Source organism: Chaetomium globosum, genomic scaffold (assembly GCF_000143365.1).
Source record: "Chaetomium globosum CBS 148.51 scaffold_7 genomic scaffold, whole genome shotgun sequence".
In the NCBI taxonomy this organism is placed as follows: domain Eukaryota; kingdom Fungi; phylum Ascomycota; class Sordariomycetes; order Sordariales; family Chaetomiaceae; genus Chaetomium; species Chaetomium globosum.
In genome coordinates, this window is record NT_165982.1 from 3,086,461 (window position 1) to 3,105,729 (window position 19,269).

At 56.1% G+C, this 19,269-nt stretch overlaps 6 protein-coding genes across 6 annotated transcripts; 5 read left to right on the top strand and 1 right to left on the bottom strand.

Annotated features, from left to right (window-relative positions):
• Positions 1-1,206: 1,206 nt before the first annotated feature.
• CHGG_10557 (uncharacterized protein) lies at positions 1,207-1,823 on the bottom strand (the record flags this gene model as incomplete). Its single annotated transcript, XM_001228483.1, has 2 exons — positions 1,207-1,316; positions 1,388-1,823. The coding sequence occupies 2 exons, from the start codon at positions 1,821-1,823 to the stop codon at positions 1,207-1,209; spliced, it is 546 nt and encodes a 181-aa protein (XP_001228484.1).
• A 1,110-nt stretch (positions 1,824-2,933) lies between these two features.
• Positions 2,934-5,180, top strand: CHGG_10558 (uncharacterized protein; the record flags this gene model as incomplete). The annotated part of the gene is made up of 2 exons (XM_001228484.1): positions 2,934-3,373; positions 3,488-5,180. The coding sequence occupies 2 exons, from the start codon at positions 2,934-2,936 to the stop codon at positions 5,178-5,180; spliced, it is 2,133 nt and encodes a 710-aa protein (XP_001228485.1).
• A 1,985-nt stretch (positions 5,181-7,165) lies between these two features.
• On the top strand, positions 7,166-7,900 carry CHGG_10559 (uncharacterized protein; the record flags this gene model as incomplete). The annotated part of the gene is made up of 2 exons (XM_001228485.1): positions 7,166-7,457; positions 7,533-7,900. 2 exons carry the CDS (start codon positions 7,166-7,168, stop codon positions 7,898-7,900), a joined length of 660 nt encoding a protein of 219 aa, XP_001228486.1.
• Positions 7,901-9,046: 1,146 nt separating this feature from the next.
• Positions 9,047-10,723, top strand: CHGG_10560 (uncharacterized protein; the record flags this gene model as incomplete). The annotated part of the gene is made up of 4 exons (XM_001228486.1): positions 9,047-9,390; positions 9,457-9,921; positions 9,989-10,513; positions 10,588-10,723. The coding sequence occupies 4 exons, from the start codon at positions 9,047-9,049 to the stop codon at positions 10,721-10,723; spliced, it is 1,470 nt and encodes a 489-aa protein (XP_001228487.1).
• Positions 10,724-12,616: 1,893 nt separating this feature from the next.
• Positions 12,617-16,514, top strand: CHGG_10561 (uncharacterized protein; the record flags this gene model as incomplete). Its single annotated transcript, XM_001228487.1, has 6 exons — positions 12,617-12,776; positions 13,300-13,646; positions 13,833-13,961; positions 14,242-14,718; positions 14,822-15,166; positions 15,282-16,514. 6 exons carry the CDS (start codon positions 12,617-12,619, stop codon positions 16,512-16,514), a joined length of 2,691 nt encoding a protein of 896 aa, XP_001228488.1.
• A 1,100-nt stretch (positions 16,515-17,614) lies between these two features.
• On the top strand, positions 17,615-18,809 carry CHGG_10562 (uncharacterized protein; the record flags this gene model as incomplete). The annotated part of the gene is made up of 3 exons (XM_001228488.1): positions 17,615-18,034; positions 18,111-18,705; positions 18,775-18,809. The coding sequence occupies 3 exons, from the start codon at positions 17,615-17,617 to the stop codon at positions 18,807-18,809; spliced, it is 1,050 nt and encodes a 349-aa protein (XP_001228489.1).
• Positions 18,810-19,269: the final 460 nt, after the last annotated feature.

The window sequence follows — 19,269 nt, forward strand, 5'->3', positions numbered from 1 at the left end:
TGGGCCCCAAAGCCTGACCATTGGCGGCTCCCTTCGGCACGAGTTGCGGCAATGTGCCGAAAAGGGGGCCTCGAAATCCAGGAGACCTTCAAGGCCCAAATCACGCAGCAAAATGCACTCGACGTTTTTTTGTCAAGGGTCCATTCAGCCTGCCCTTCCCCCCCCTCCCCCTGGCGGAAGCATTCTGATGCGTCTTGATGCATCCGCTCCCTGTTGACTCGGTCCGACGGCACCGGCCACGCAGTTTCGCAAGGCAGAGTGACAGGGCAAAATTACAGGGCACCCAAGACAACATCCAGGGGACACACCCGCCTTCCGTCATTCTCGGGACAACGCATGCATGCCCTTGCCCATGAAAAAAGACCAAGATCGGCCGCTAAAATGCGCTTCTTGTGGGGGTGACACGCTCGCTTTATGGTGGCATCCTTGAGATGATCCAAATCTCCGTGCAAACTTTCGAGGTGGCATCACAAGAAATTGGCAAAAAAAAGGCATGATATCTTCATTTCTGACCATCCTGGCGCGCCCGAACTGAGGAAAGGGAGTGGATTCTCGTTCCTGAAATTATCGGTCTGCGTAACCCAAGATTTGCGGTTCATCGACCTTCCCCGGCGGGCCTGGCCGGTCGTCCAAGTTTGTCGTGAGATCTGCACACAGATTATTTTAACGACTCAACTCATCACTACTGGTTACAGAGTAGACAACCCAACGTATAGCACCCAAACGACCGTCTTTCCCGTTGGATCCCAATTGAACTACTTACTGAACTACATAATGTTACCTACATATTCTGCCCTGTAGATCACCGAAACAAACCCCGGCGCCTCAACCCGTCCAACACCGCTTCAACCGCCTTGATAGAAACCTTTGCAAGTCGCTGAGCCGATTCATCTCCGTCGCACAGAGGGTCAAACGAGGCGATGGTGAATGCCATCGGGATGGTCCGCTCTGAGATGGCCGCCATACAGCCCGTGATATCCCTCCTCAAACAACCTACTCACACACGCAAAAGGGGTTCGCCTTTTCCCAGGGAAGCATCGAAAACATCCACATCAAGGTGAACCAAAACCGGCCGTATCACCCCCTTCAGTAAACCGCTCCCCTAGCTCCTTTCGTACCCCAGCCGAAAAATCAACCCTTCTCGCCGCATCCCCCCAAACCACCCCCATACCGGAGCCCTCTACGCGGTTCCCTTCTCCACCTCATTCACGTCCCTTCATCCCACAATGCACCTCCCTCCTCAACAACCACGGCCGAAACCCGGGCACTGTCGCCATCAACCCCTTCCAACACTCCCCCGCCATCATAGCAATCCCCTGGCTATCAAAATAGCCACTGAGCATCGAATCCGGCACGTTATAATCATCATGCGCGTCAAACCACACACACCCCAACCCACCACCACCATCATCCCCGCCATTCCCACAACCTCCTGCCCTCAACAGCTCGCGCGACCCGCACAGCCCAGCCGCCACGCCTACACTAATACAACAATTGCCAGCCAGAACGACAGGGAAGGAGGCAGCGTCGCGCGCGGCGGTCACGGCGAGGGACACGCGGCGGATCAGCTCGAAGGTGCGTCCGATTTCGCCCTCAAAGGTGTCTTCGACGGGGGGGATTTCGAATTCGTGGACTGGGAGCGGGAGCGGGAGGTTGTGCTGTTGGCCATAACCGAGGAGGAGGGAGAGCAGGCCGGCCGATTTGAGGTAGTCGGGTCCTTCGCTGACGTGGCTGCGGTGCATGGGGCTGGCGCGGAGACCGACGTGGTAAGGGACGCTGATGAGGGTGAGGGAGGTGAGGGAGGTGAGGGTTTGGGGGGGCATGGTGGGCTGGTGCAATGGTCTGTGGGGGCGTTTTGGGCGGGGGATTAGGTTTGGATGTCTTGAACTCGGGTTACACAATCGTTGTTCAGGGGCTCATCCTCTGTGGGATAGATGTGGCGTTGAGAGGTTTGTTTGGCTGGGAATGACTCAGTGAGGAGTCAAGGCCGTGGAGCCTCTGGAGTCGGTTGAATGATTCCCGCTGCTGACATTCCGCGTCTAGGAAATTGCCTGCCTGCAGGCTGCCGACATGGAGCCGACCCCCTTTGCTCTTAGACAACTCGGACCACCCCCCGAGGGCCTCAAGAGCATCTTGAGTGGGTTCTCGCAGTTCCAAATCCTCAACATCACAACAAATGAAATCAAAGTTCCTTTGAATAGAGCCGACGAAGTGGCCGAAATCAGCAAGACCAGACAACGATACCACTCCAATGGCCCAACCGCTCGCGGCAACAGCACAATCCTCTCCGCCCCCAACCCCCCGGAACCACTCCCATCAACCTCGACCGTCCCGTTGATAACTGAACGGTCGAATTGGTGGGCTCATGTTTGTGAATGTGGGGAAAAGGAAGGGTGTTGGGCACCAAGGACCTCACAGTGTCTAGCAAGGCTGCGGCGTCCCGGCCGCGTTCTCACCTCCTTGGTTGTTGATTCCCGCGATCAGCAATGCAGATGATCCGCCCAACAAAATAGCTGGCTGTGCCTTGTTTACCATAGGCCAACGGTCCGCCCCCACTGAAAGAGAAATGGGAACCCAATGTAACAAGACTCTGAGGGTTCAGAGCCAAATCTGTTGGTCACAATCCGACCAGCCTATCATACTACAAAAACCTTCAAGCCCAAACAGTTGTGTGTGTGGTGACTAATTGGCGGCATGCTAGTCAATTGGGTAATTTAGCTAACCGCGATAGCAGAAGGGGGATTTCAGGATCTGTCTGAAACACACCGGTCACGGCCAACTAAGAGTTAAGACTCGTGAATGCGATCCTAGTATTTAGGTCAGAGTGGGTTCGTTAAACAGATCATCAATATCACACAGGCTGCGTTTTCTCTTACAACCGTGCACGACGTGCGACTATTCCCATCTGCTGCCTCACAACTCTCCTTACCGTCATGCCTGCCCACGAAGACGTACAACCCTCTTCTTCACGGCCAAACGAACCCGTGATGACCGAATTTCAATACACGAAGCTCACCCCGAACTCTTCTGAAATACGACTTATGACACTGCAACCGGGCGATCAAAATGCCCCGATTGCATGCACTGTTGATGTCCACCTGCTCAACGATAACCCCTCCCTCCCAGAATATGAGACTCTTTCTTATGCCTGGGGCGGCGAGGGTGAGAAACAAGACATCAAGGTTAACGAAGACTACAATTTAAAAATTGGAAAGAACTTGTGGGACGCTCTACGCCGCATCCGCAAGGCTGACGGGGACCGCACGCTCTGGGTGGACGCGATATGCATCAACCAGAGTGACCGAGACGAGAAGGAAAAGCAACTTCCGAGGGTTGGAGCCATCTACAAAAACTGCAAAAACTGCATGATCTGGTAGGTTAGCGGGCTTCATTCTGCTTCCCGCTTTCGTGCTATCTAGACATTCTTCTATATTCCTTACCGCTAGCTGCAAGCTAACCAGGTCGGGTACCCTGTCCAATGATTTAGGCTAGGAGTTCCCTCCCTCCCAACGCCGCCCCCGTCGACCTCCCCAGGAGCAGCTGATTCACCCCCTCTCAGTGCTGCCGCCGCTGCCATTGAGCTGCTCGGGATGTTTGCGAGTTGTTTGCCAACCAGTGGCGGGGTAAAACACTTGTCTCAGCTCGAGTGCTTCACCGTCGCTGATGCGGAACGTGAACCCCGGGAACGGACGGACGTTAATGATTTATACACCGGTCATTTCGAGGCGTTGACGGCGCTACTCGAACTGGACTGGTGGAAGCGGACCTGGGTGATCCAGGAGCTGGCTCTACCGGCCCACATCGAGTTCCTGGTTGACGACAAAATGTTCCAATACGAGGACTTGAAGAAAGCAGTGGAGGGGTTGGTATACCACTCCACGAGGGCCTGCTGCAAGAAGCATAGGCTTGGTCTGCGGGCACTCGGCTTCGAGGCAGTTGTGACAATGGAAGAGAAGATTGCATCCATGGTGTTTGTCCGCCAACAACGGTTGGATAACAAGCACATCACGTTTACCCAGCTTCGAAGGCGATTCTGCGGATCCCAGGTTTCTTGGAAACGAGACTTCTTTTATGGCTTCCTCGGCATTGTCACCGGCTCGACCCCCCTTTCTCCCAGCTACAAATTGCCCCTACGGACGGCCATCAGCGAAGCCACGTATGCCTGCGTCACAAAAGAAACCGATGGAGTTGCGCTGCTTCTCGGGGAGCGGCTCTTCCGCTCTCAAAACCCTTACACAAGGCTTCATGTTCCTTCATGGGTGTCCGACGCTTGCTTTTGCACCTTCCCCCAGAAGTGGGGGCTCGTCGAGCGTCGCCGGCTGAGCATGTACGAGTCCTTCAACGCGGGACAAAACGGCACGGGACAAAGCAGCCCGAGGCAAAACAGCGCAGAACGCCAGACGTTCGTCAACAATTTGAGCATGAGCAAGAACGGCATTCTTGTGACCGAGTCCTACCAGATCGGGAAAATCGACGAGGTCGGAGACGTACTGGTAGACACAAATCAGTGGACGACAGTGCCCCGTGTTCTGTTATCGTGGATGGAAATGGCGGGGATCAGCCCCCTCACTTGGCCCGCAAGCCCCGTTGACCTCGATGAAGGGAAAATGGTTTTCTGGAGAACAATGATCAATGACTCGGTCGAGAAAGACGGCGATGACTCAGTCGAGGAAGTTGGAGAGAGCCCCCAGTACCAAAGGCCTAGCATAGCCGACAGTTACCAAGAGTTGCATAAGCTGTGGGAGGCGATTGGCCATCAAACCTTGAGGGCCTTCTTTCCCAGCAGTGCTGAAGGAGCTCAGACTCCACGCACCAAGCCTGACCCTCACCATTCTGTGTTGCATAACGCGGTCGTGTCCCTGAATCCGAAACTGGTCTACCACCTTCTGGCTTGCTTGTGGGAGCGTCGGCTGTTTAAAGCAAACGGGAAAATCGGCTTGTCGCCGAGAGACACAGAAAAGGGGGATGAGATCCACGTCATTTTGGGCTGTCCGGCCCCCTTCATACTCCGTCCCCTTGGCAAACCGGGATCCCCAGGCGCAGCGTTCGAGATAGGGGACCGAGAAACTGATCCACTCCCTCAGTACATGGTGGTTGGAAACGGTTTCTTCGATGGCTACATGGGTGGCCGAACCGCGGTAGTCTCTGGTCATCAACCCCGGAAAGTTGCAATTCACTGAAGGTGGCCGGGGTAGGGGAGGTATTACCTCAGTGGCGGGTGGACAGTAAGGTGGGAAAGAAGGGGCTTATGGAGGTGATTCCCTCCTGGAGAGGGCGGTTTGGAACAGCGACGGCCCGGACGGGGACTTTCGATGTTGTCGGATGAAGTGTTTACGGCCACCCAGGGGGAAGGAGAGGACAGTCTACTACGGCACAGGTGACAAACCCGTGGGGGGTATGGGAGGGCACAAGTGAAGTGGGCTGTGAGCACGTACGGCAAAGGACGCAGCGGTGGTATCCGAGTCATGGTTCTTGGCGGGCGCGTAGCTGCTCGAAGTGGATTGGGTGCTTGTGGAATGGCTATGGGGTGATTTGAGGAGCAGTGCACGGCATACAACCGGACGCATTGTTACCTGGCTCGATCCAAGCGAAGTTTGTATTTGTGCGAGAAGTACAAACCTAGAATGTGATTGAGGTTGCCACAACGGAATATACGGAGCCGGCTAGACGGATGACTGGCTGATGGCGCCGGAAAGCTGCGGCTCACTTCCTCTGCCGCTCTACACACACCTATAGCCCGGGATGTGCGGTAACTTGTACCTTGACTACGTCAAATGCGGGTGGCGTAGAGAACCTATCAGAAATCCCGTTGACCCCTGAGTGTAGTGAGTGAGATATCATCCGAATGGCGTTACGTGGCCGGGTAAACAGGTCTTTCGTCAGCAGGAAAAGTTGATTCGAATCTTCTCTGCATACCACCAGGGGGAAGGTGGACTGCTTCCGGTGTCTTGGTTTCGTCTCGCCCGGCGTGTCCCCACAAGTTTGCACCCATGCTTTCCCTCACTTCTGTCAGTAGACCATTCTTGAGATATCCCCTTCGATTCGTCGAGGGGAAGGAAAACAAGGTTTGGAGAGACAGTCCTGGATCCCTGAAACAGGGTAAGCCGGCAAGCTGCATTGCCTTGTCATTGATACTGGTCACCCATCGATCTTCTGGGTAGCAATTCAGAGTCTTGTTGTGTTTAGACAACTTACCCTCATTTTCTCCCCCAACACAATACGCTTGGTCCGTCCTGTTTCTTTTACCCTCGTTCCGGGTCGTCTGCCACATCGACGGCAATACCGGTCGGTCGGCAGCCAGCATGCCTTCTCCGCCGGTTGAGTAGATCGTGTGTGTTGGCATATGGGGACTCGGGACGGGCAAGTCCCGGTTCCTGGAATGGAGGAACCCGGCTTCCAGCGCTCCAGCGCCGAACAGGGTAGCACAAACCGCCGATCTCTAGTTAATAACCCGCCGCCCGGGCAAACGCCCGCACGTAGCGCTGTACCCCGTTCCTTTTTTATCCCTTCTCCTCCGCACGCCTGAGATAAACCGCTCATATCCTTGCCTTTCACGCACGCGAGTGGAGGCCATATTGCGGCGGCGCGGAGATGGTTGCCACTGATGGTCTGATAGATAGTGCAACCTCTCCAACAGATGGCGGAAGGGTGCTTAATTTGGTTTCTTGAAGCTGGAACAGGGAAGGCATTTCAGCATCTGAAGCTCGTGATCTATGCGTTCTATCCAGTCATCGTCTTGACCGGGTTTCTATGCTTCCCGCTCCAATGATATAGAATATTCTCATATCGCGAGACGCGGCTCGAGTTGCGGTCGCTGCCGGCTGATCTCGGAGAAAAAGGTGCAGATCTTGGCGCTTTATGGAAAAATCTGGGGTAAAAGCGATGTTAATCTCGACGATCCTTGGTACCATAAACGGGTGTTTTCCAAATGCAGCCACGGCAATGGGGATGCGGGGTGCAGGGCGGAGACGAACCGATCCTATCAGACAGCACCTTGGTCCCCAATGGGGTAGGCAACCTAATTGTGGACGGTGTTGGGGACTGAGACTGAGGAAATAGTATAAAGGGGCAGTGGAGGACGGGCATGATCGACTGCCGATCCCCAGCAGCACTCCCACAAGACAGCAGCATCAACTTGTAGCATATCTTGCTCGGACGCTTCGTCATGGTCTCGTTCACTCTTCTCCTCACGGCTCTTGCCGCCTCGGTCGCCACGGCCAGCCCGCTTGAGGCTCTCAAGCGTGGCATCCAGCCCGGCACCGGAACCCACGACGGCTACTTCTACTCCTTCTGGACCGACGGCCGCGGATCGGTCGACTACAACAACGGACCCCGTGGCTCGTATAGCGTCTCGTGGAACAACGTCAACAACTGGGTTGGCGGCAAGGGCTGGAACCCGGGCCCGCCGCGCAAGGTTGCCTACAACGGCACCTGGAACAACTACAACGTGAACAGCTGTAAGTCCAGCTCCTTTCTAGCCGAGATGCCCGCTCCAAGCCGGGGGCAAAGACAAAACTAACGTGGCGGCACAGACTTGGCTCTCTACGGCTGGACCACCAACCCCCTCGTCGAGTACTACATCGTCGAGGCCTACGGCACCTACAACCCGTCTTCTGGCACTTCCCGTCTCGGCACAATCGAGGATGACGGCGGCACCTACGACATCTACAAGACTCGCCGCGTCAACCAGCCGTCCATCCAGGGCACCTCGACCTTCGACCAGTACTGGTCCGTCCGTCGCCAGAAGCGCGTCGGCGGCACCATCGACACCGGCAAGCACTTCGACGAGTGGAAGCGCCAGGGCAACCTCAACCTCGGCCAGTGGAACTACATGATCATGGCCAGCGAGGGTTACCAGAGCTCCGGATCAGCCAACATCGAGGTCAGGGCTGCGTCCTAAGGGGCTGTAGCTTAGTCAGAGAGAGGCGGTGCGGGTCATCATCCGGTAGTCGTGGGCTGTTCGACTGCCCCCTTGGAACCTTGGACCTGCAGGCCGTCGGGCCGTCAACTTCAATTCGCGGGGGAAACAGATTGTGTACATACATTCGAGGAACCTGTCACATGCTCATATACCTTCGTTCCTCCTAACGTAGTCTGTGTGTCGTGAATAACGGTCGACCGTCTTGGTTTCGAGGCCAGTGATACACAAGTAGTAACCATGTCTACAAGTTGCTTGAGCCACAAAAGGGCACCGAGCCGCATGAACCTTGAATTTAGTAGCACATCAGACCTCCGGAACCACGCACGCTTTTGCATACCAATAAACAAGACGTTCCCAAGGTCCTCGGTTACTGTCCAGAGAACCGGGTGTTCAGATTTAGAGAATTGTGAGCTTTCTTGTATATTTTTATATCGTAAGCCAACCGGTAGCGAGGCGCTTTAATTCTTTAAGCTGGATTACAACTCCCCGTGAAATACAATGTTGTCATAACCTTTGAGCTTGGAGTACTATTTTGAGTAGACGTTAAGTGTTCTGTGTTACCAATGTAGAGTTGTAGGCTACCTAGCTACCTATCTCTAGGTACCCGGTATCCGGAGTAGAACTCACTGAAATGCTGGGTACCTAATTACCGCACAGGAGCCCGACCTTGGGAGACTTTGTCCCGTTGTCTCGCGGCTACATTATTTCGGCAAGTAAATCAAGCCTCCCGCCGGCGATCCGTGTTTCTCCTATTGGCCGGGGCGCGAACGGTAGCCGCGCAATGTAAGATGCTCCCACGCGGCCCTGCCGGCAGTTGGCTTATGGTTACTTGATTCTTAAGTTATGCGCAGATCAATCTCTCCAAATGTTCCTTTTCATCTGGGTATATAGGAAACCACGTTGTTCAACCGCTGCTGGTTAATTGAGACGGGCGGGCATTCAGGGGTAAAGGCTTTTCTCCTCACGGCTACTCCTCACCCAGGGTGGTACAGGATTCGATCCCGCGGGAGCTGGGATTCTAGAAGCATTCCGTACACTTGCTACTTAAGAGCCTCCCACCCGTTCCCGTTTTTTGGGGTAAGTAGATACACGTGGTGCGGAGATCTTACCTACTGCTCCAACACCATGGCCATGCGTCTCCTTCTCGCTGCCACTTCGGTGGCTGTCCTTGTCTCGGCGCGGGCTTCCTCGGATGGCTCTGCATGCACCGCAAAGTCGTTCGCAATTCCGAGCTGGTTTGTTCAAGATGTGAAGCACGCTGAAGGTGTCATCTCGTTCAATGTATGGAACCGGGCCACCAACTACACGGCAGATCTGGCTTGCGAGACGACAAAGACCGGTTTAAATGCCTGCTCCGTCCAGGGGACGCCGTCGTCAAACGACACGCTCGAAGCTTCAGTTGAGATCAGCGGGGACCCTACGACGTTCCACCTCAAACAATCGTGGACCTGCAGTGACCGAGAGAAGAGGTGAGCGGACGACAGGCGTACCGTATGTAGACGGTTGGGTTAGTACACGACGCTGACAATTAACAGTTTAAAGTTCACAGCAGCTGGAAACAATTCGGCCGCAGCGGACTACACCTCACCCCTCCTCATAAAGGGATCCCTCACCTCGCCCGTTTCTATCACACCGGTCTACCCCGACGGGCCCAAGGGGCACGACTCAGCCGGATGCAGCTCGCGGTCCGAGTCACCTACATGGACTCTGTCATCCATTCACTACACCGACGAGCCCGCCTCGGGCGAGGGCACAGTCGCGTTCAAAAACTTCAACGTGCTCGTCACGAACCCGGCCAACGGCTACCAAGCGAGCTGCATGCCGGGCGGCTCCTTCGGCGACCAGCCCGACCTCGCCCACCTCATGTGCGCCGGCTACGAGTTCCAGTCCTCGTCCGTGGGACAGTACCCCATCGTCACGCAAGCCTCTTTCGACCCGGAGACATCCACCTTCACGCTCAACCAGACCTGGTTCTGCGACGACGTCGACGCCGCAAAGCCGTAAGCACCACCCCCACCCCAACACCAACCCCCCAACCTCACCCAGCCCAAACTAACACCCACCCAGCCTCCAAATCACCGCCACCGGCTCCTCCACCCTCCCCCTAACCTGCACGACCACCCCCGGCACACGCAACCAAACCAACACCTACTGCAGCACGGCCTCCTCCGTCACCCTCACGGGCCAATCCGGGCTGACGACCACGCTGCGCCCCTACGCGCTCGAAGACCCCGCGCCCAGCTGGGCATCCACCCCGCCGCGCGGTGACGGGTGCACGCTGACCAGCATCTTCGCGCCGCGCTGGCAGTTCAGCGCGTTCCGCGTCGACGGCGGCGCCGTGTCCTTTGAGATTATCCTCATGGCGGGCGATCGCGGGTTTCAGTATCCGATCCCGGTGTATCAGGGGGAGGCGGTGGCGGGGGAGGGGGGGGAGGGGTGGTATGAGTGCGAGGTCGGGGCGGATGGTGGGAATGGGTTGCCGTTGTGGCCTTATCAGTGTCGGTTTAGGTATGAGGAGGGGGAGGAGGGGAAGGGGGGGATGTTGCTGCTGGATGCGGATTGGGAGTGTAGGGATTTGGATCGGGTGCATCCGTGAGTTTTTTTTTTTTTTTTCTAGGTATCTGGTTTTGTGGCGAGGAAAATGGTACTAACCAACGCGGTTACAGGGTCAAATTTAGCGGCGTGACCAACACGGCGGTCAACACCACGCTGGAGTGTGAGACCGTGGACGGGGTGTCGCAGTGTATGACCACGGACCCGGGGTACACCTGGGTTGCCCCTATCTCAGATGTTACATGGTGAAGGGCAGCGTAGATGCTGGAAGAGATGCGGAGCAAGCGGTAAGGGGGACGAGCTGGGATGGGTGTGGATACATCACCGACTTGATGAATTCAATATGCATCTCCTACCTGGCCAACACCAGACGTGGACTGCTGCTCTTCGGTGACTGTTGTTGTCCTTTCTTGGCCCCGTGGGCTGCCCAAGGTGTTGTTGTTCTTGAGCTCCTTCAACTCAGCCGTGTAAGAATCCCAGTCGCGGACCTTCTGCTCGACTAGAGCTTGACGCGCGGGGTCACCATTGACGTAAGCCATGGCGCGCTCCGGTAGGTCGTCTTTCCCCCAGAGATCCGTAAGTTGATGTATCGGTTCGCGAACCAGTCCATGGCTGTCCAATTTTCCAAAGCGTACGCGACCATAAAGCCGCTTTTCTGTTTTTGCTTGTTCCACTCGTTTGCGAGAAGTTCGTTGCCGTACCTTTCCCGCTCCCGCGCACGCAAAACAGCGAGAAAGCTGTCAAAACGGTCGAGGTAGAGCCTATACCTGGCGCCGTGGAACAGATTTTCGATAGTGGTACTGTCCAGCCATAAAGGAGGTCTGAAGAGCTGTACAGGTACCACTCGGCTCCATTCCCAATCCAGAACGGAGACGATATTCATGTCGTGATCGAGGATGAGGTTGAAGACTTCTAGGTCTCCGTGGGCCAACACGAACGGCCTGTGATCTAACTTGTCGTTGAGCTAGCCTTGGGTAAACTGGCGGAACATGTGAAGGTGGTAAAGGCGGTCGCGGCCCTGCTCAGCGTCTGAAACGGTGCCGCGGCCGCGGGCAAATGCATTGTCGGCAAGGTCTAACTGCATGGCCACATAACGGCTGGCCGAAGATAGGGTGCCGCTTCTGTAGTACAGGTCCTAAATGGCAGAGGGCTCCAGACCTTCTAGTTCCTGCATATTGAGGTCGATGGAAGTGTTCCTCTTCGCTATTTGGGGGCCGGCTGGGCCCTGGCTTAAGCGGCAGACGGAGGGAAATACGAGACGCCGAAGCTGTATGTAGATGTCGGCAAGAGACGCATAAAGACGAGTCCGTTGTTCATCAGGCAGAGATTTGAGATCGGCATAATTTATCTGGCGGCCCTCCACATATTCAAGGGTGAGGAAAGACGGAAATGGTTCAGGGCCGTCGCCCAGGGCGTAGGCGTGGACCTCAGGAACCGGGATAGACGTAGTCGCTGCGATCAACCTGATGCGCGGGTTGCTTAGTCACCCTCACTGTTGCAACATTGGCAGATTTAGTAGAAGGGTCATTCTTACTTCATTACGGCAACCTCGCTCTCAAGCTTTGTCGGCGGGTGGCGCGGCAAGTGTGGGCGCCAGAGGTATTATGCGCACAACCCATCGATCCCCGTTTTGAAATCCCACAAAGTAACAAATATTGTAGCTGCCGCGGACGGGCGGACGGAATAACACGCAGTCATTCCCGTGATGGTTTAGTGATGCAAGGCGGCGGACGTCTTCATCGCGGATTGTCGCGATGAATTAGTCGCGAGCGCGGTGGACACGCGCCTGAAGCACGGCATCCCTGAAGCTCTGTGGCCGTTGCGCCTGCGCGTTCTCAGGCTCACGCTTGCGGCCTTTGATCTCGGTCAGCCACTGGTCGATCGTCTTTCCTCCAATCAATGACGAGCTCGAGCTAGATGCCATGATCCCATTGCCGTGTTACAGTGTTGACGCTGTGTTGATTGTTGTTGTTATCGGTTATCAATCATCTCGAGGCAGGTACCTAGTTTAACCCCTGTATTAATCCGAACGCCCCAAGCGGATGTCTTGACGCGCACTTTCATGTTTCAAGAGGCTGCAGGTTGCCCAGCCAAGACCATGGGCACCACGCAATATTTGACAGCTTGGGAAGGTGGCGGACCATGAGTTTGAGTTCCTTCATCGTGTCACCAGTCCTTCGTTTGAAACAGAGCAATTTAACCACCCGTATTTCTCCCCGTTACAGCATCATTATTACAGGAGTGACCGTGCCCGCTGCGCGCGGGCCCGCCAAAGGAAGCCTGGAGGAACGGGCCGGCGCAGGTAACCCATAGCGGCATCAGAATATGGTTGGTCGATCAGTTTTAGGACGGTTGACGAATGTTGGGAAAGCAAGCAAAAGCAGTTCTTTGGTCAACCTCAAAAGCTAGTCATACAGCCGCGCCTTCTTCCCGCTGTGGATCTCTTGCTTCTGGCCGGTTCCGGAGAGCTTGGTTCCTTTCTTTTCTTTGTCGGAGTCCTGCTGCTCGAAACGGGTTGAGCGTCCAATAATTCTTCTGTGTCCGAAGCATCGTTCGAGTCGTCGCCATGTAGATCAATAGTTAGGTGAGCCGTGGCTGTGGAAGGCGGTGATATATACTTGAAGATGAACCCGTGGGCATTTGATCGGGATCGGCCGTGATCGAGTCTAGCTGTGCTCCAGGGCTGGATGGTGGTTTGGTCGCTTCGCGTTCTGCGGTTTCTGGGGCAACCGGCGAGGAAGATGGATTCTGAGGCGAGGAAGTGGGATTTTCAGCACGGCCTAGTGAAGAGAACGGATTTCTGCTTGCGACTACTCCGGGGCCAGCCGATCATGGTGTCGTTGGCAAGTTGCCGACAGGGTCCGATGATTTCGGCGTCGGTGTATTGTTGGTTGACGGGGAATTCTGCCGAATGAGTTCCCAATTGTCGGCGAGAATCACCAGAATTCGAAAAGTGGGATCGACTTTCCGAGGGCCTTGGATCAGGTCGCGGTCTAGGACCCCCAGGAGTCGACCACTGCACGCCATCCACGATCCCTTGGGAAAGGGGTTTGCGGCGGTCCGCATCCACCCGGCCAGAGACTTCCAGGGTTGCTGGTCGACGGGGAAGAGAACGAGGCACGTGGCATATGTGTATGCCTTTGCGAGGAGGGCGGTCGTTCTCTGGCTGCAAGTAAGACCCGAGTTTGGCGAACACCGAAGTCTTGACCAGCGGCTCCGGCCAGACTCCTTGCTTGATATGAAAGGTATCTAGCTCGACGGGGCTGGCAAAGGACACATGTGCTGAAGTGCTTGGCCAAGGAGCTGTCTGGTCGGGACCACCGAGCTGGCGGGGGATGACACTTGGAAGTGTTAGCAGCCAGGTCCTGCTCCAGCGCAAAATAATGGGGCGTACGGAGTCAAGCCGCCATCACTGGGCAGTGTCAGCGCCACCTGTACGGAGTGGGTTTCGTCTGTCTCCTATCTATTAACGCCTACGCCTTGGAAGGTAAGTTTGAGCAGGACGACAAATTTGTAGAGGTAGGTATCAGGGTCCTCTTGGCGTAAAAGAAAACTGCTTACAAGTCACATACAGAAACGCAGTCCTGCACCTCGCCCTCTTCGTTCCATGGGAAAGGTTTCAGGCTGAGCCAGCGGACGATATACCAGGACTTTGGCGATCGCTCGAGGGCAGCTGGGCGCCCGAATCCGCTCACACGTCCAGAATATCGCTCTGCTACGCGTCTCGGCGGACGATGCCCGTGCTGACCGAAAGATGCAAGGGCTAGAACAGGAAAACGAAGACGTCGTCGACGGGTTTGGCTTTGAGGGACCGGGAGGGGGACGATGACGGCGTCGGACTGGATGGTGGGGACATCGATCCACAGGCCCACTACGAAGCCTTCTTGAATGTCCTTTCAGCGGTTCGAGGCAGCGAGATCAAAGATATGACAGCGACTTCGGCGCTGAGGCGCTTGGACCAAGAGGCGAGGGCAGTTGACCCAAGCCAGGACGACAACAATGCTGCCCAGCGTGGTCGCTATTTCTATACCATGCTACAGGACCTCCAAGACTCGCCGTTCCGCGGCATGGGACTGCCCAGCCGCGAGGAGATCGACGCGGTATTGAAGGTCCAGAAGAAAGAGGACAGCAACGTGACGGCGAAGATCCAGGGCAGGCAAACGAATCCGTCTTCTGCGCATGTCGGCGAGCCACACGGGAGCCCACGGTTGCCCGTTCACGGATGCGAAAGATCTCCAGAAGGGGTCGGTCCGGGCGGACAGATGCGGCTCGAGCTCGGACGTTATGCAACATACGTCGATGTGGACCTTGGGTCTCACAAGGCACTGGACCCTGAATAAGCTCCAGTCGATGGCAGTCTTGCTACCGGCGGCGTTTCTTGACGAGCGCGGCACACGGCTGCAGGAAGAAGGGGGTCGGCAGCATTTCCAATACATCGGCGGCGAGGGCGGCACCGGCAAGTCTCGCGTCATACACGCCATCAAGGACATGTTCCGGCTGAAGGACGGTCTCCACACGCTGCTCCTGACGGGCGCCAGCGGTAACGCGGCCGCGCTTATCGGCGGAGTGACGCTGCACTCGGCGGCGAACATTGCGTTTGAGGGCAGGGCAGCGACAGCAAAGAACGTCTCAGAAGAAGAGAAGCTGCGGTGGAAAAACATGATCATGCTGGTTATCGACGAGATCAGCCAGGTGGGCGGTCTCACGCTCGCGGCGGTGGACAGCCGCCTGAAGCAGTACAGAGACGACCACCATCGACCGTTCGGCGGGATCCCAATGGTCATGTTCTTTGGTGACTTACTTCCAGTTCGACCCCGTCCTGCAGACCAGCCTCCTCTTGCCAACGCCTAGGGACCCCGGTGGACAGAGACCGGACAGCTCGGCAAAGCACTTAGCAGCGCATAAGCTGGTCCTCCAGTTCGCGAACGTCGTCATCCTCCGCGAACAGGTCCGCGCGGCCGGCTGTGCAAGGCTGCGGGGCTTCCTCCGGCGCCTGCGCAGTGGGGAGCAGACCGAGCTGGACTTCCAGCGGCTGAGCCAACGCGTCTATACACCGTCGTGCGAGTCCTCCTTCGTAGACGGCATGAGAGCCATCACGCCTCTGAACCAAGACCGGTGGGACCTGAACATGGCGGCCGTCGTCCAGTGGGCTCGTGCCCACGGTAAGCACATCTCAGTCTTTGCGGCCAAGCACGATACTGAGTCGGGGAAGCGATTGAGTGCGGGGGACCTATGCCACGTGCTCCGCTACGGAGACGACTCGCAGCTGCCGACCCCCGGCCTGTTCTTCTACGCCCAAGGGATGCCGGTAGTGGTGACTCGGAACCAGTTTGTCGGGCTAAAGGTCGTCAACGGGGCGCCTTTCAAGGCCGTCGACATCTTTCCCGACCTCGCCGCCGGCACCATCGCCCTCGCCAGCGATGTGACTCTTCATCTTGGACCGCCGGTGGCCGTCCTCCTCGAGTCAGACGACAGCGCGGGCCTCGCCATCCCCGGGCTCCCCAATGGCACCATTTTAATCAAGAGCAAGACGGTCGCCATCCCGAGCCAAATGCGGGGCAAGGAAGGCAGATGGAGGGGCAAGCCAGGTTTCAGGTGGGTCACCCACCGAACGGGGCCTCTTTGCACCCCGGCCTTCGCCATGACAGATCAGAAGAGCCAGGGCAAGCAGTTCTCCAACGTCCTCGTCAACCTCAAAGGCGTCCACTCCAGCGGTACGGTGACTCGACCCAGCTTCATGAGCTTGTACGTGCAGCTGTCGAGGGCGCAGAGCTGGGACGGGCTGCATCTGTTTCGGAAACCGGGGCGTGGCGACTTTATTGAGCCCAAGAATGTGCTCGACAAAGACATGAGGGAGGCCATCCTCAAGCTGGAACGACGGGGTGAGGAGACCAGACGGCGGTTCGAGCAAGACCACAGGCACGAGTCGTGGTTTCAAGAATGGGCTGCCATGCCTGAATCTGGCCAGGGTACTGAAACCGATGACGTAGAGGACGCGGCGCTCTGGCGAGACCCTGGGGTTTCCGAGCTCAGATCGTAGCACAGCTCTCCAACGTTGCTCTGTTTTGGAGCTCTTTTCCAGCGGAATAAGCTGCTTCAATTAATATTTTTATTTTCCTTCTCAACTTGTTGCCGTGTTGCCCTGCAATCTGCATCTTTTCGTGGTCGTCGGCGAACCTGGCCGGGGGTACGCCATCTCATTGGCCCTTATAAAGCGGGGCCAGCCCCACAGCCGACAAACCCCAACAGACCGTCCGTGCACCACCACTGCCAAGCCCAACTTCGAGACGCTCATCGTCAGAGGCAAGTTCCTCCGGGCAAAGCAACATGGCTGCTTCCACAATCGTTAGGATAATGACAGTAAATCTTCACAGTTTACAGGGAGAAATGGCACGGCTTTTTTTGATGGGGCGTTTTATGGGGTTTTTATGGGGCGGAATTGGTCCGTGCTTGGAGCATGGTTTTTCTCGGAAAAGGAACCTTTCGGAAGTACTCGTTCCTCGCACGTTCCTCCAGGCAAAGGAACCTTTCGGAAGTACTCGTTCCTCGCACGTTCCTCCAGGCATTCCTCAACCGCTTCACTCACTTCGGGTTGTCGCCGCCCCAAATCACATATTGCCCGACCTCCATATTCCTACCTAGCTGAGTAAACTAAAATAAACCAACCTCTTCGGCAATTAACACTCAACGAGAAAGGGATATCGAGATCGGATACCGGAATAACTATGGTTTACATGTGGGAATGAATTGTACATCCCCCATTTAGAAGCAGGAGTCTTGCCGATTGGAGGAACCATGAAATTGAATACCGCTTCCTTGACATCTGCCGGCGAATACCCACCCAATCGGGCGTGTGCCGAAGTCTTGGTTTCTTTCTGGGAGGTCGCCCATACCTGAACTAGGCGTGAGGTGCACTAGGTAGAGGGGGGTGTGGTCTGGCAGTTGAGGAACAACTCCCGTGACGTTGGGCGCACGCAATAAGGCCCGGAGGGAGGGCAAGAAAGTACTTACTGATGGGCTTCCCTGCTATACATTTCTCTTTTTCCTGTTTCATCACCGCATGACTAGCATTTACCAAACTCTGAAGTGGTCCCAGTCTCTGTTGGTCTTGTTTATCACCACCGCCACCTAACCAGCACCATGTTGTGGCCCGGTCTCGCCTTGGCGGCGCTCGCCAACGCCCAGTTCCTCCAAGGGCTAAACCATCTCCGATTTGGCTGCTCCCAGATCACCATAGAGCGTCTCGACCCCCTCGTGGAGCCAGACAAGATGCCGAGCGCCCACATGCACCAGGTCGTCGGCGGCAACGCCTTCAACGTGTCCATGCCCAACACAGACATCTCCCAGGTGGCCACCTGCACGACGTGTGGCCCCGCCGACGATTTCAGCAACTACTGGACCGCAAACCTATATTTCCAAGCCAAGAACGGGAGCTACAAGCGCGTACCGCAAATCCCCAACCGCTTCCTGTTCAACGACCGGTTCACCACCCAGACCAACGGTGGCGTGACCGTCTACTACATCTCTCCCGGAAAGGGCAAAGTCACCGCCTTCAAGCCGGTCCGTGATGACTCAAAAATAATAACATGCCCTAACCATAACGCACAAAGCTAACCAAAAGAAAACCTTCCCACAGGGCTTCCGGATGTTCGTCGGCGACGTAGCCCGCCGCACGCCGCTCTACAAGACGCAATCCTGCTTCCGCTGCTTCAGCGGCCCCAACTTCGGCGGGGACGACGCCGCCCCCTGCACCGACAGCCGGCGCGACAGCGAAGGCTTCCCCTCCCAGCCCTGCCCGGGAGGCATCCGATCCAACGTGCTCTACCCAACCTGCTGGGACGGCAAGAACCTAGACACACCCAACCACAAGGACCACGTCGCCTACCCGACGGGGGGGCCCTCGACGTTCCTCTCGACAGGCAACTGCCCCGCGTCGCACCCCGTCAAGATCCCGCAGCTGATGCTAGAGATTGTGTGGGATACGACGGGGTTCAATGATAAGTCGTTGTGGCCGGCGACGGGCCAGCCGTTTGTGCTGAGCACGGGGGACACGACCGGGTATGGGCAGCATGGGGATTACGTGTTTGGGTGGAAGGGGGATGCGCTGCAGAGGGCGATGGATGTGGCGAATGGGTGTTTTGCGGCCGATTGTGGGAATCAGAAGACGCAGAGCATTGATAATGCAAACAAATGTCAGATCACCAAGAAGGTGAAGGAGGAGGTGGACGGATGTAAGTCATGCCCCCGGGATTATCTATTGCCTGCATATTTTGGAACAGAACTAACGCTGGATATGATAGGGTTTGATAAGCTTCCTGGAATGGCCATGAAGTAAGCGTGGCGAGCGAATGGGCGGATACAGGATCTTGGGGTACCTAGGTTCGAAAGCTGTCTCCGCCAGTGACTGCGCATAACAGGCATGTCTACGATCTACCTATCTATAGGTATAATACATGATGTTTCAGTCAAACATCCTTCCTGAGATACCTCTGGGTTTGTTGACTCAGCTTTTGCCAGAGTTGTATTTGAAATATTGGCCCTCAATCTGGGTTCGAGCGAGATGCATTTGGCGCAAATCCTGCCGGATCCTGGCATTCTCTCTGGGCCGGTGACAACAACGAAACTGAGCGAGTGGCGGTTGGGGCGCCACGTTAAAGAGCTAGATCCACCATTTCTAGATTTATAATGATATATAAAGTAAATCTATATTCCCGGATATCGTCGTACACTGCTGGTATGGTTGCTGATTTGCCTACGGCAACCAGCCACATCTCATTCCTGCTTCCTGTCCCTCT